Source organism: Cebus imitator, unplaced genomic scaffold (genome assembly GCF_001604975.1).
Source record: "Cebus imitator isolate Cc_AM_T3 unplaced genomic scaffold, Cebus_imitator-1.0 Scaffold166, whole genome shotgun sequence".
In the NCBI taxonomy this organism is placed as follows: Eukaryota; Metazoa; Chordata; class Mammalia; order Primates; family Cebidae; genus Cebus; species Cebus imitator.
Genome location: NW_016107481.1, coordinates 2,559,899 through 2,575,109, shown reverse-complemented (window position 1 = coordinate 2,575,109; position 15,211 = coordinate 2,559,899). Strand labels below are relative to the sequence as shown.

The 15,211-nt window shown below is 38.5% G+C and overlaps 2 protein-coding genes across 8 annotated transcripts in view; one reads left to right on the top strand and one right to left on the bottom strand.

Moving 5' to 3' along the window:
• RPAP2 (RNA polymerase II associated protein 2) overlaps positions 1–11,357 on the bottom strand; it is a 123,920-nt gene extending 112,563 nt beyond the window's left edge. For 2 of the 5 annotated variants that reach the window (XM_017544154.2, XM_017544153.2), the window contains exons 1-6: positions 11,199–11,357; positions 10,095–10,140; positions 8,403–8,517; positions 5,677–5,775; positions 5,403–5,468; positions 2,491–2,579 (exon numbers count right to left, since the gene is read on the bottom strand). In XM_017544154.2, the coding sequence (XP_017399643.1) occupies positions 2,491–2,579; positions 5,403–5,468; positions 5,677–5,775; positions 8,403–8,517; positions 10,095–10,140; positions 11,199–11,271 (488 nt within the window). In that variant the 5' untranslated portion in view covers positions 11,272–11,357. The remainder of the gene's footprint in view (positions 1–2,490; positions 2,580–5,402; positions 5,469–5,676; positions 5,776–8,402; positions 8,518–10,094; positions 10,141–11,198) is intronic. The other 3 variants (XM_037744137.1, XM_017544157.2, XM_017544155.2) reach the window with 3 other exon arrangements.
• The window catches only part of GLMN (glomulin, FKBP associated protein), a 75,157-nt gene continuing 71,295 nt past the window's right edge, over positions 11,350–15,211 (top strand). The window contains exons 1-3 of one of the 3 annotated variants that reach the window (XM_017544158.2): positions 11,350–11,440; positions 12,293–12,361; positions 12,780–12,905. In XM_017544158.2, coding sequence (XP_017399647.1) covers positions 12,323–12,361; positions 12,780–12,905 — 165 coding nt within the window. In that variant the 5' untranslated portion in view covers positions 11,350–11,440; positions 12,293–12,322. The other 2 variants (XM_017544159.2, XM_037744138.1) reach the window with 2 other exon arrangements.

Here is a 15,211-nt window from a genome sequence, read left to right as displayed (position 1 = left end):
TTGAGATGGAGTCTCACTGTGTCATTAGGCTGGAGTATAGTGGCACAACCTTGGCTCACTGCCACCTCTGACTCCCAGGTTCAAGCGATTGTCCTCCTCAGCCTCCCAAGTAGCTGGGACTAGAGGTGGGTACCACCACGCCCAGCTAATTTTTGTGTTTTTAGTAGAGACGGGATTTCACCATGTTGGCCAGGATGTTCTCGATTTCTGGACCTTGTGATCTGCCCACCTTGGCCTTCCAAAGTACTGGGATTACAGGTGTGAGCCACTGCGTCTGGCACAAAGGCCATTTTAATTATTTTTTTTAAGTGAGGTAGGGAAGGGTATATAGCTAAGGTAGAATTTCAAGAACTGCAAATATAAAGTAAAAGGGCTCAAGTTTTGGGAAAAAGTGAGTGTCCTGAATACAGGATGGTAAGATTTTAGGCAAAAGTTAGAGGAAGAGCTGTTTTACTTCATTTTATTTATTTATTTCATTTTTGAGGCAGAGTCTCACTCTGTGGCCCAGGCTGGAGTTCAGCAGCATGATCTTGGGTCACTGCAACCTCCGTCTCCCAGATTCAACTGATTATCCTGCCTCAGCCTCCTGAGTAGCTGAGAGTACAGGTGCCTGCCATCACACCCAACTAATTTTTATATTTTTAGTAGAGACAGGGTAACACCATATTGGCCAAGCTGGTCTCAAACTCCTAGGATCAAGTGATCCACCCACCTTGGTCTCCCAAAGTGTGGGGATTAACAGCATGAGCCATTGCACCAGACTGGAAGACTTGTTTTAAATTAGCTGAAGAAAGTACCAATAACTATTCTTGAAGAAAACAGAGATGGCAGGAAAAGTGGTTTGATAAATGGTTTTGAAGCAGTTGAGGTATATATGAGGATGGCACAGAAGGTTAAATTAAAGATGTAGAGAATATATCTTTTAAAGCAAAGTTAAGGATAACTTGAGGAAACACTGGTTTCAGTGGGGAATAAAATGTTTCTCTCAGAGGACTGGGAAAGTAATGGGCAGCTCTAGGGACAGAAATGTTAAGAAAGGAGAAGGAGAGTAAGTTGAAAAGTACTCTTAGATTCCCAGTCATGTTGAACAATGCCATAGTTTTTTATTTTCCTGACAAGAAAGCTGACAGGCTGGTGGTGAAATGATGAACAATTTAGTCTTTGTTATGTTTAACACAATTATCAAAGGCCACACAGTGTAATGTTTTCAATATCCTAAACCACACAGGATTGGATTGACAGGCAGAGGCGTCTGCCATCACAGGTGCTGTCGTCAGTATTATTGATGTTATTTGAATTGAGAGTGGTATCATATTGCCTCATGCATCAGGAAAGACTTGAAGGTTTTTGGCTTTTTTTTTTTGAGGCAGAGCTTTTTAGTTAACTTGCATCTCATTATGTTTAGGTCATTAGTTTATTTAGCATAGTTCCTATCTTACCACAAGTAACACCGCCTGTGGTGTTGTAATGTACTCTTTCAAACATGAATTTATTTTGGGAATTATCTCATTAAGCCTTTTATTGGAATTTCTAGGCAATACAGTTTAATTACCACAATAATTTTGGTTATCTTTATATTATTAATCTATTTCACCCTCAATAATAAAATTTTGTTGACTTCAGCATCTAGTAAATCACTGCAAGTATTTAAATCATTTCCCAAGGGGCTAAACTCCAGCATTGCCCATAAACTTTTTACAAAAAAAGTTAATTTTTAATTGTCTGTCTTTAAATTGATAAAATATTGTACTGATTTGTATAAAGATTAAATGAATTAGTAACCTGAACTTTCTAACCTTCCTCACAGCAGAGTTCACTTTGATCCCAAGACCCAGTAACTTCTGAAAATATTTAACATTCTTCCTCCAGGATATTTTAACAGGATTCACAGACAGAACTAGCATCACAGGGCACTGAAGTTAAAGTTCTGATTTTGCAATTAAAGCTAAAACAGCCGGGCGCAGTGGCTCAAGCCTGTAATCCCAGCACTTTGGGAGGCCGAGGCGGGTGGATCACGAGGTCAAGAGATTGAGACCATCCTGGTCAACATGGTGAAACCCCGTCTCTACTAAAAATACAAAATATTAGCTGGGCATGGTGGTGTGTGCCTGTAATCCCAGCTACTGAGGAGGTTGAGGCAGGAGAATTGCCTGAACCCAGGAGGCGGAGGTTGCGGTGAGCCGAGATCCCGCCATTGCACTCCAGCCTGGGTAATAAGAGTGAAACTCTGTCTCAAAAAAAAAAATAAAAAATAAAAAAAATAAAACTAAAACAACAAACAAATAACATTTGTATGTATGCATTTTCTAATTTTAAGTGTAAAATACTTAATAGCTAGCTTAAAATATAACATTTCCCCATAATTAAAGTGTACAAAACGGTAACTTTTTACAGAAAACTAGAGCTACTCTCAGCTAAGCTCAAAAAGCAGAAACAAATTATTAGAATAGAATATATGAACAAATGTGTATACACAATGACTTAAATTACCTCTCTTCTTCTCGAACCCACACTGGAGTTTTGGGAATTTGTGATTCAAAAAACTTAGATGCTTGATAACAAAAATTGCTGCAAAAAGACTGAAAAGAACATTATAAATCTCGTTTTTTTTTCTTATTGTGAAACATTCCTTACATACTATTGACAGTATAAAACACAAATGTATAGTTTAAAGAACAAAGTGGAAACCTACAAGTCTACCACCTGAGGTAAGAAATAAGGTACAGAACCTTTGAAGGCTTCTATGTGCCCCTTCCCAACTGCACCACCCTCCACATTCCCCAGAAGTAACCACTATCATACATTTGGTGTTAATCATTCCCTCATTTCCCTTCAGTTTTAGCACCTGTGTACATATCCCTATTAAAAAATATTCAGTTTTGCCTATTTTTAAACTTTTTTAATGGACTAATATTGTTATACATTTTTATCTTCCTTCATTCATTTATTAAATTTTACTGTTTTAGAGACAGGGTCTCACTCTGTTGTCCAGGCTTCAGTGCAGTGACACAATCATAGCTCACTGTAGCCTCTATCTCCTGTGCTCAAGCAATCCTCTGGCCTCAGCTTCCTGAGTAGCTGGACTATAGGCATTCCACCACACCTGGCTATTTTATTTTTTTGTAGAGATGGGGTCTCGATTTGTTGTCCAGGCTAATCTTGAATACCTGGCCTCAAGTGATATTCCCTCCCTGGCCTTCCAAAGTGCTGGAATTAATAGGTGTGAGCCACCATACCCAGCCACTTCTTTTGTTTAAAATTATGTTTTTAAGATTCATTCAGGTAGATATATCTTATTCATTTTCACTGTGTATTACATTCCATTGTTAGTATATTACACTTTACCATTTAAAACCAAGTTGTTTCTAATTTTTTTGCTATCACTACAATGTTACTATAAAGTTTTTTTTACAATTAAAACATTTTTTAAAATTGTGGTAAAATATACATAATATGAAAATTATCACCGTAACCATTTTTAAGTGTATAGCACAGTGTCGCCAGGCTGGAGTGCAGTGGTGTGATCTTGGCTCACTGCAACCTCTGCCTCCCGGGTTCAGGCAATTCTCTTGCCTTAGCCTCCTGAGTAGGTGGGACTACAGACTCACACCACCATGCCCAGCTAATTTTTGTATTTTTAGTAGAGACGGGGTTTCACCATGTTGATCAGGATGGTCTCGATATCTTGACCTCGTGATCCACCCGCCTTGGCCTCCCAAAATGCTGGGATTACAGGTGCGAGCCACCGCGCCTGGCCCAAAACTCTTTTTATCTTACAAAACTGAAACCCTATACACTAACTTCCCATTCCCACCTTTGCTGATGATCATTCTACTTTCTGCCTCTATTAATTTGACATCTGTAGGTACCTCACGTAAGTGAAAGTATACAGTATTTGTCCTTTTGTGCTAGCTTATTTCACTTAGCATATTATCTTCAAGGTTCATCCACCTGTTAGCCTGTGTCAGAATTTCCTTCCTTTTTTAAGGCAAATATTCCATTGTGTGTATATATCACATTGTTTATCCAGCTATGAACATTTTTATACATATATACTGGTGTACATGTATAAGAATTTCTTTAGGGTATATACCAAGGAATAGAAAGGTTTAATTATAGAGAATGTGCAAAGTTGACTTTGCCAGACAAATGCAAACCATTTCTCAAAAAGACTGTACCAGTTTTCATTCCCACTAGTTGCAAAAAGATTTCCTAATATTTGCAATCTTGTGGGGGCTGCGAAAACATAATTCAATGTGTTTCTGCTGTTTCTCTGATTACTGATAAGACTGAGCACTTTTCATATGTTTATTAGCCATTCAAGTTCCTTGTGTAAATTTTTCTATTAGTTTGTTGGTCTTTTTCTTATAGATTATGTATTCTAGATATGACTCTATGGTCAGTTATACGTGGGAAATAATAACATTCTGATTTGTGGCTTCTCTTTATCCTTTTTTTTGAAACTTCTGATGAACAAAAGTTTTACATTTTAATATAGAAATATTTATCAGTTTCTCCTCTTTGGTCTATAATTTTCCCTCTTATTTTATAAAGTCTCTGTACCCCAAGTTTATATCTTCCCATATTTTTTTTTTCTGGAGACAATGTCCCACTCTGAGGCCCAGGCTGAAGCTGACATGCAGTGGCATGACCTCGGCTCACTGCAACCTCTGCTGCCCAGATTCAAGTGATTCACGTGCCTCAGCCCCCTGAGCTGGGACTATAGGTGCATATCACCACATCCTGCTGACTTTTGTACTTTTTGTAGAAACAGGGTTTCGCCATTGCCTAGGCTGGCCTCGAACTCCTTGAGCTCAGGTAATCTGCCCACCTTGGACTTCCAAATGCTAGGATTACAGGGATGAGCCACTGTGCTCAGCCTCTCCCATACTGTCTTCAAAAAGAATCTCCTTTTACATTTATGTCTTTAATCTACCTGAAAGTGATCTGTGCATATAGCCTAGGATAGGCATCAATTTTCATTTTTTCCATTTGTATAACTAATTGTGCCAGTAAAATTTATTGAAAAATCCATCCTTTCTTTACTGATCTACAATACTCCCACTGACAAATATTAACTGTCTACATATGTGTTTAGTCTGTAACTGACTCTCTATTCTGTTCCATGATTTATTTGCTTAGATTTGTACCAATATGCACTTTTAACTTTTAAATGTTCAAGTCTTATTGAAAGCTTAAGCAAAAAATTTTTTAATACCTTGACTGAAATTTTTACAAATAAAACCAAACTTTTAACATCATTATTTTCTAACCAGTAAGATTTTAAACAATTACTTTTAGAATCCTGTTTAGTTTCATTAAAAATTAATTGCCATTCCTTGTTAGGATAGTGGTTAGTAAAGAAAAAAATGAATTGCCATAATGAAAGCCTTTAAACTCACCTTCCTTTCAGTAATATCATAGACTTTATTGGTTTTGGTAGAAATTTTATATTTCTGTTTTGGTACCTAAAGAAAAGAAAGTACAACTTACAAAAGAATCCAAATAATACAATGAACCTTATGTTACAAGATTAAGTCATCTACATATCGTATCATTGGCTAATCCATGCCATTAGTTCATGACTTTAGGTTTCATTTCTTGTTCTTACAACAAAGTACTTTGCTAAATGAAAATAATAAAAGCCTATATTTAAAAAGAAAATGAGTTACTTACAATTCCCAGCTTCTTCTGACATAAAGGATAACCACAGAGTTTGACAATAGAACGTTCATCCACGACATCACTGTAGTGAGCAGGTGTAATGAACTTCCCCTATAATGAAATGAGAGGGTTATTTCTTCCTGGATTAATAGAAAAGTTCATTTATCAGCTCTCTTAAGCCTCAGCCATCTTATCTGAAAACACAGGAATCGCAATAGTACCCTCCTCATAAGTTAGAGGTTAGAATTAGAGGAGAAAATAAAGCAAAATCACTTATAGAAGTGCTCAACAGGCCGGGCGCGGTGGCTCAAGCCTGTAATCCCAGCACTTTGGGAGGCCGAGGCGGGTGGATCACGAGGTCAAGAGATCGAGACCATCCTGGTCAACACAGTGAAACCCCGTCTCTACTAAAAATACAAAAAAATTAGCTGGGTATAGTGGCGCGTGCCTGTAATCCCAGCTACTCAGGAGGCTGAGGGAGGAGAATTGCCTGAACCCAGGAGGCGGAGGTTGCGGTGAGCCGAGATCGCGCCGTTGCACTCCAGCCTGGGTAACAAGAGCAAAACTCCGTCCCAAAAAAAAAAAAAAAAAGAAGTGCTCAACATATAGTAAGCATTCAAAAAGTTATTATTTTAAAAAATTTCTGCCATGGTAGTCTCTGCATCTTTGTAGGTTATATAGTTAAATGAAATAATTCTGAGGCAGGAGGAAGAAATGGTGCTATAGCTATACCAACGCTAAATGACAACAGTCATCTTTTATTTTTAAAAAATAAACTAAATCACAAAGTAATAAAATGTTACCTATTTTTTAAGGCATAATCTTTAAAAAGAAAGTATTTTAAAGGTGTCATTGTGACTCCTGAACACATTTTGTGCAAAATCTTCCTACTTCTGAAAAATCTGTACAGAGTGGTGAGGTGATGGTTATAAGCTAACATTAAATATTTTCCTTTTATATCTTCATGATCAAATAATCTCGATTCCTGTTTCATAACTTTGAGATCTTTTAACAAGTTTTTATGTTTTCACAGGGACTAAAATACTTTTTGAGAGTGATGCAAGTTTTATGTTTCAAAAGAAGCATATTTGCCTTTGTCTTTTTTGATGTCATCATAGATTCTGATGCAGTTAGCTGTGTCAATTAAAATGTGAATTGTCACCCAGGCATGGTAGCTCATGCCTGTAATCCCAGCACTTTGGGAGGCCGAGGCAGGTGAATCACGAGATCAGGAGATTAAGACCAGTCTGGCCAACATGGTGAAACCATCTCTACTAAAAATATAAAAATTGGCTGGGTGTGGTGGCATGTGCCTGTAATCCCATCTACTCAGGAGGCTGAGGCAGGAGAATTTCTTAAACCAGGGAGTTGGAGATTGCAGTGAGCCAAGATTGCACCACTACACTCCAGCCTGGCAACAGAGGGAGACTCCGTCTTGGGGAAAAAAAAAAAAAGAATTGTCATGTTCATATTTCTATTTAGAAAAAGATCGATGAACCATACTAGAAGTGTTTTTGAAATAGAAGCCCTGAGTTTTTATTTGTCCTCTTAAGGATTATGAGAATATGAAAGAAATTTTCCATTCAAAATTTTAATGTAGTAAAGCTGTTTAAAATTTTTTTTATTCTCAAATTTTTAGACAGGGTCTCGCTACGTTGTCCAGGCTGGTCTCAAACTCCTGGGCTCAAGCAATCCTACCGCCTTGGCTTCCACAGTGCTGGGATTATAGGCTGAGCCACTATACCCAGCCTAAAAAAATTTAATGCAGATTATAATTCTCCCATTTTATGTTAAATCATAAATAATCTATATTTCAGGTTTTAAAAATATCAAAATTGATGAAATTATATTGACAAGAATAATATTCCTCTGTTACTTAAAACAGTACAACACAGAATATAGAAAACTGGCATTGCAATCACAGAACTGAAGAAAATCAAGTGATATTAGCAGACTGGTTAAAAGAACTACAACTAAGAGTAAAATATACTTGCTTTTTCTTTTTTTTCCCTCCCCATCCTCATTTTTTTTTTTTTTTCTGTTTATTAGAGTCTCATGCTTGTTGCCCAGGCTGGAGTGCAGTGGTGTGATCTCAGCTTATTGTACCTCTCGCCTCCTGAGTTCAAGCAATTCTCATGCCTAGCCTCCTGAGTAGCTGGGATTATAGGTGTGAGCCACTACACCTGGCTAATTTTGTATTTTTGGTAGAGATGGGGGTCTCACCAAGTTGGCCAGGCTGGTCTCAAACTCCTGGCCTCAAGTGATCCACCCATCTTGGCCTCCCAAAGTGCTGGGATTACAGACATGAGCCACTGTGCCCGGCCTCTTTTTTCTTTTTAATTGTATTTATATTTAATTCTTTATATTTGTAGGGTAGTATGTGATGTTTTAACACATGTATATGTTGAGCATATCAGGCTAATTAACATAACCACCTCACATCTTTATCATTTCTTTGTGGTGAGAACATTTAAAATACACTTATTAATTTTGAAATATACATTACCTATCATCACCTTATTACGTACTTGTTATTTTTCATTAGTGTATTTTGAAGTCATTATACAAGGAATGCATGATAACTGTTTATTTTAAAATGCATGAATTATATAGATTATTATCTGCATCTAATGACTAAGAACAAATTCAAAGATTTTAATAATGCAAAGAAGTTTTATGTTGTACAGATTTAAACTTGTTATACTACCAAACTAATAATTTGTCAACTTAACACATACACACTCCATTAGGAATTCTTCTGTAATATTCTCTTCTAAAAGCTGTTCAACAATATGTAGAGCTTTTCTCTCAAATTCAATCTTCTTTCTCACAGCTGCTTCTAGTTCTGCTTTCCTAAAATTTGAAAGAGAAAGTTAATCTACTTATAAGCTTCATCATGTCCAATATTCCATGTTTTAAAATACAACACTAACTTAACTCACTATTTTGCCACTTAAATTTATATATATTAAAGAAATTTTCTTGAATAAAAATATTTACTTCTTTGTAATTGTGGAGATGAGGTGTCACTACGTTGCCCAGACTGGTCTCAAGCTCTGGGCCTCAAGCGATACTCCCACCTCAGCCTCCCAAAGCACTGGGATTACAGGCATGAGCCACCATATCCAGCCAATTTTCTAGTTTCTAATGCTGTTACTTTTGATCCAATGCTTTTTCAAAAAGGAAACAGGTTACTTTTTGCACTGCACATACAGAAGTCTTTATACACACGGTCACCTCTGGCTGGAGGTCTCTCCTCACTGCTGGTTGTCTGGTTAATGTCTGCTTGGCATGCAGGGCTCAGCTTAAGGCTTTCCCTGAAAACTCACAGCCAACCTCCCTGCCACCCACCTCCAACTAAATTAGACTTTTGTTATTCCTTCTCATAACATCACAGTCTTTTCCTTCATAGTGCTTATCACAATTTGTAATTATGTATTTGTTTATCTTAATTAACTAATTAATTTATTACTATTTATTCTTCTGTTCTACTAGATTAGAACTGTGTCTATTCTGTTCACCATATCTTCAGGGCCTAACACAGGTCTGGCATATCTTACACTCAGTAAATAATTTTTGAAATAATGAGTAATTAGACAAAAGCCAATATAAGATTAATGAGTCTCCACAAAATGAAAATCATAGCTATATACTAATCCCCTTCAGATTCTTCTACTCCTCTTCTGGAAAACTTTGCGTGATAAGTGGTAATATCTTGCCTTTTTAGAACCAGAACTAGTACATGACAACTTTTTGATGAAAATCTGGACTTGATCTAACAAAGAACAGAAAAGGTTTCTTGGAGTGATAGAGAAACTTGTAGAGTGAGTCTCTGGCAATAAAAGGAGAGTATATCTGAAGAGGTGAAAAACAAACAAACACCTTCTTTTTTTTTTTTTCCAGAGACGGAGTCTTGCTCTGTTGCCCAAGGTGGAGTGCAGTGGCGTAATCTTGGCTCACTGCAACCTACGCTTTCAGGGTTCAAGCAATTCTCCTGCCTCAGCCTCCCAAGTAGCTGAGACTACAGGTGCGTGCTGCCACGCTCGGCTAACTTCTTTTGTAGATTAGTAGAGAGGGTGTTTCACCGTGTTATCCAGGCTGTCTTGAACTTCTGAGCTCAGGCAATCCGCCTGCCTCCGTCTCCCAAAGTGCTAGGATTACAGGTGTGAGCCACAGCGCCCAGTCACAGACACCTTCTACAGACACTCATGCCTTCACTAGCAGTCTGAGTGCTCAGTCTGGTTTTCTTAAAGCCTAGAATAGATGTATGTAACAGGCTATGTGAGAATTTATAGGCCTTCCCAGATCTTTCTCTTCCTTCTCATAGTTTTCTCTCTCTAAAAAAAAGTAACCATTATTGTTTTAAAACTGGTTCGAGTAATATGAGATAAGTAGCTATGTCAATGTAGTTGTCCATATAGCTGCCATACCTTTTGGAAGCATCTTCTTGTTTCAAAGTACTTGTCTGTTTAGTACCTACAATAAAAATACAGTCATGTGCCACATAATGACATTGCCATAAATGACGGACCGCATACAGATAGCGGTCTAAGCTAATAATACTGTATTTTTACTGTACCTTTTCTAAGTTTAGATATACAAATACTATTGTGTTACAATTGCTTACAGTACTTAGTACAGTAACATCCTGTGCATTGTAGCCTGGGAGCAATAGGCTGCACCACATAACCTAGCGTGTAGTAGGCTATACCATCCAGGTTTGTGTAAGTGCACTCTATGACGGTCACACAGGGACGAAATCGCCTAACAACGCATTTCTCAAAATGCATCCCTGCAGTTAAGCCACACAATGGCGGCAGTAGGTCAAGTGTACACAAACACATTAGGTGCAAGATAGATTCCTACCTAAATAACAAACTGTAGACAAACTTTTTTTCTTTTCCACATATTTTATGTCCAATCGTGTGTAAATCAAAATGAAATAGGATGGGAATGCAATTTGTTTTTGCAAATTGATAACTGTCTAATTTTTCTTGGTTAAAATGTTTCTCTTTGGGGATTTAATTTTCTCCTCTATCATAGTTGCTTAATTAACCACTCCTGAAAAATCTGAGATCTGGGTACTTTTAAGGAGGAACTTCTCTCTGTCCGCCAAACATCGTCTCTCGGGTAAAAGGGGAGTCCGACACCTCAAAGAACCAGGCACCCAAGCAGTCTGGAAAGGAGGACCGGTCCTAGGTTCAAGGCCAGCTGTCAACGCTGCCCTAGTCACTTGCCCCGAACCCCGGGGACCCCAGGCCTGGCTTCCCGGCACCTCCACTGTCCTTTCTCTCAGAGGCTGGGGCCACAGCCCTCGTGAGGGAAATCTTAGAACACTGGTGTAAAGGGGTGAGAGCCGGCAGTGAGATCTTTTCCAGGAGGTGCGAGCACGGCGGTGGGAAGCTTTCGGCCTTCTCTGCCTGGGAGAACCCCTCCCCTGAAGCAGCCTTTCAGAAGCTCCGGCGCGCTGGTTTGAAAATCGACCAGGGCCCAGCTTTCAGGGTCCAAAAGTGGGAAGAGATCCTTGCTCCTACCTGCGGCGTTTCGAGAGCGGCGGCGAGTCCCGGCCTTGAGGCCGGCGGAGCGCGACCCTGCGCAGTCCGCCATGCGTGAGAGTAGCCAGCGGGACGGGGCTCTGATCGGGCGTCTCGCCCCGAGGCCCCGCCTCCCTACGCAAAGCGCGGGGCGGACCCGGCTGGCGTAGGGCGGGGCCAGAAGAGCAGCCCGGGCGACCGGAGGAGGTGGCGACGGCTGAGAGAGGCCAGGGACCTGGCCGGTAAGTGGAGTCTTGGAAGGGTTCACGGTGGCCAGGGCTGGCGGTTGGCCGTGAACCGCGGGCGGACTTGGTGCCGCGGGCCGACTAGGCCAAGTGAGGTGGTGGAGCCTGCCCGCCTAGGCGAGCAGGAATCGGAAGACATGGCTTCTTCTGATGCCGCCCGCACGCGCGTTGTCCTGAGGACCGGGCTGACCTGCGCCCCTAATGGGGGCTTCTTCTGCCGGGAGAAGCGATGGTCTCTTCCTGAAGGCCGCTGATTACCTTGTCTCCGTGTGATAGATACAGTGATTTCACTAGATGGATTGATTACTTTGGGGACTGCAATTCCTAGAGAGAAACGAGATGGAGGGCATCTGAACCTTTACCCCTGTGGGTAATTGGGTTGCACCCCAATTTTTGTAAGGTGAGACATTAAAAAATAAAAAATCCCCTAATGATTAGAATTTTGATTTCAGGTCCACCTTTTGGAAATTTTTTTTTGAGAAAATAAATACTTTGCCTTTTAAAAAAGCCCTTTAGTCCGTATTTGCCTCGCCTCTTGGGAGTACTCGAGAAGGTTTTTTTTTTCCTTCCAAGTAGCTTTCAAAACTATGCTCCTAGAAAACTTGAAAGATGCAATAAAGGCCTCTGAAAAAACACTTTATTTTCTTAGGCTAAGATACTAAGATTCAGTAATAACATTTCAACTTTAAAACTTTACGTTTTCTCCTACCATGCTGTCGGACCAAAAAAACAGAACAACAAAAACTGTTATATTTTCTTTATTGTATTTAGTAATAATTTATCACACTGAAATATAACTTTTGAATACTTTACTGTAATATCACAGATAGCTGTGTTTTGTATTTGTAGATTTTATCATCGAAGCTAGGATAAATAGGAATGGCTGTAGAGGAACTTCAGTCCATAATAAAGAGATGTGTAAGTATGTTTTTTATTTTTGTAAAATTAAATACCTTTCAAAATATGGGAAGGGCACAGATTGTTTTTAATTATATTTGTGGTCACTCAAATTGTTTATCTTCTTTAATCCTTGCTTTTTTTGACCTGTAAAGAGCATGAGTGGGGGAGGCAGATTGGATTATTTCTCCAGGTGGCATACTTATTTAAATAACCTTTTACATTTTAATCCTGATCCACAGATTTCATTGGTACAGTAGATTTCAAGGTCATTTATTGAAGTATTTATTTGGGTAATCCTAATTTTGATAACGTGTTATTTATGTTACATTTATCTAGAATTTAAACAGTTCTTTTTTAATAGATAAATCAAGAAGTTACTGTGTTTAATTTTTACTTGCATACACATTTTTTTGTTTGTTTCTTTTGTTTTTGCCAGCAAATCCTAGAAGAGCAAGACTTTAAAGAAGAGGATTTTGGCCTATTTCAGTTAGCTGGGCAAAAATGTATAGAAGAAGGGCACATAGACCAGCTATTAGAAATTATTCAAAATGAAAAGAATAAGGTACGTACAATCTTGGTGTTTACTTTTCAGTCTTGGGAAGAGAATAATTACATGATGCTATTCATCCAGTCATTTATTCATCAAACATTTAAGAATCTGCTTATATTTTCACAATAGGGAACTGAAAACAAAAAAAGAATTAGAAATATTTAGGCTGGGCGCAGTGGCTCACGGTTGTAATCCCAGCACTGTGGGAGGCCAAGGCAGGCAGATCACTTGAGCCCAGGAGTTTGAGACCATCTTGGACAACAGAGTAAGACTCTGTTTCAGGGAAAAAAAAAAAAGAAGAAGAAGAAATATTCGTATACTTGAAGGTGCTTTTACAGTCTGGTCAAACAGATAAAAGTGTAAGCAACTAACAATAATGAGGCAAAATAAATAAGTGCTGTAGTTGAAGTAAAGAGATTTTAGAAGGAATAGAATTACTTCTGGTTTACGGAGTCCAAAACTGGTGTTTGAGTGATTAATTTACATTGAGAAATATACATATCAAGCAGGCTAAATATTCATTTTGGGTGATCAGCCCATTCTTCTCCAGCCAAAAGTGTGTGGAAAACCAAATTTTAATTAAAACAGCATTTTGTGTGCATAGAATTGGAACAGGAGAATAATTGTATGTCATACTAGCCAGTATCATCCAGTTACAATAGTTGTGAGAAATCATTCTCCACTATAGAAAAGGATCTTGTTTGTGGATCAGGAATAACTTTTTCCTGGAACACTATGTTGGCTACACCCTGCCAAATTTTGTGTCTTTGGACACTCATTATAAGGAAGACTACTATTGTTTGGCCCTGTGTCCTCACCTAAATCTCACTTTGAATTGTAATAATCCTTATGTGTCAAGGGTAGGACCAGCTGGAGGTAATTGAATCATGGGGATGGTTTCCCCCATGCGTCTCATGATAGTGAGTGAGTTCTCACAAGATCTGAAGCATCTGGCATTTCCCCTGCTGACACTCAGTCTCTCCTGCTGCCCTGTGAAGAGGTGCATTCCAACGTGATTCTGTTTCCTTCCTGAGGCCTCCCTAGCCATGTGGAACTGCACATCAGTTAAAGCTCTTTAAAAATTACCCAGTCTTGGGTATTCCTACATAGCAGCATGAGAGCAGACCAATACAAAGACCATCTTTGTTCTAGATACATACTCTTTCTTCATTTGCAGTGCTATTTATTTATTGAAAGTTTTCTTTCTTGATATCACAGTGTAGTCATGTTGACCTGTATTTCTGTCCAGGGGATCTTGATTGGATTTGGGGGATTCCTAAAACTTTTTAATCATACATTGTTATATAATCTTAGTAGTTCAAATGGCTTATCCCCTTTTTATTTTTTATTAAAATAACTAGGACATTCTATTTAACTTTGTTTTTGATATAAGTTTATGATAACTTTGTAACCCCCTCATATAATAAATTTTATGTTTTTTAAACTCTTCTTGATTTTTTTTCTAATTTCATTCTTAGAGGATAACCTTTGAAAGTAATTAGCTTTTAGCTAATAAAAAAAATTAATAGCTACTAATATTTATTATTTACATGTACCAGATGCTGTCTTTAGTCCTTTACATTTATTAACTTAGTCTTTCCAAAATCTCAGAAGGTAGGTGTTCATTTTGACTGAAAGGTTAAATAATTTTCCCAAAAGTAAGTCAGCTTTTGTATGACATCCAAGATTCAGACCTGTGTAGCATGGTTTTGGAGCTCCTAACCGCTCTGCTCTACCTCTGGTTGGTGCTGTACAGCATATGGTTGAGGGTAGAATACAGGGAATTGGTTGATTGAGAGCGTAAGGGATCAAAAATGTCTGGGTTTCTAACCTCTGAAAGTATAATATATGATAATGTGAATAGAAAAAGGCAACCTAAGTAGAGGGAAAAGTTTCCTGAAGGAACACAAGTGAGTCGACTTTTAGAAATTTTCAGTTTAAGTGCAGCAGGCAATTGGAAAATAAGGTTTAGAGCTCAGCAGAGATACAGGAATTAAGATGCAGATCTCTGAGACACGTATCTGTGAGACTTTAATTACCTAAAGATTAGGTAATTGAGGGGGAAGAAAACAAGAATTTACCTGAGTTCACAGAAAAGGGGAATAAGAGAAGAGCCCCAAGATCCCACCTTGAGGAATTTAAGAAGGAGGTAGAGAGAAGAAGCCTGGCAAGGAGATGAGGATCAGCACCACATCAGTGAGGCAGAAGGAAAAGGGAAGTATAAACAAATTATTTTTCAGGCATTGCATGCCTCAGTGTTTTATCTTTAGCATGCTTTTGAATAGCTAACAGGATAGATTTAAACATTGTGAGGCCTA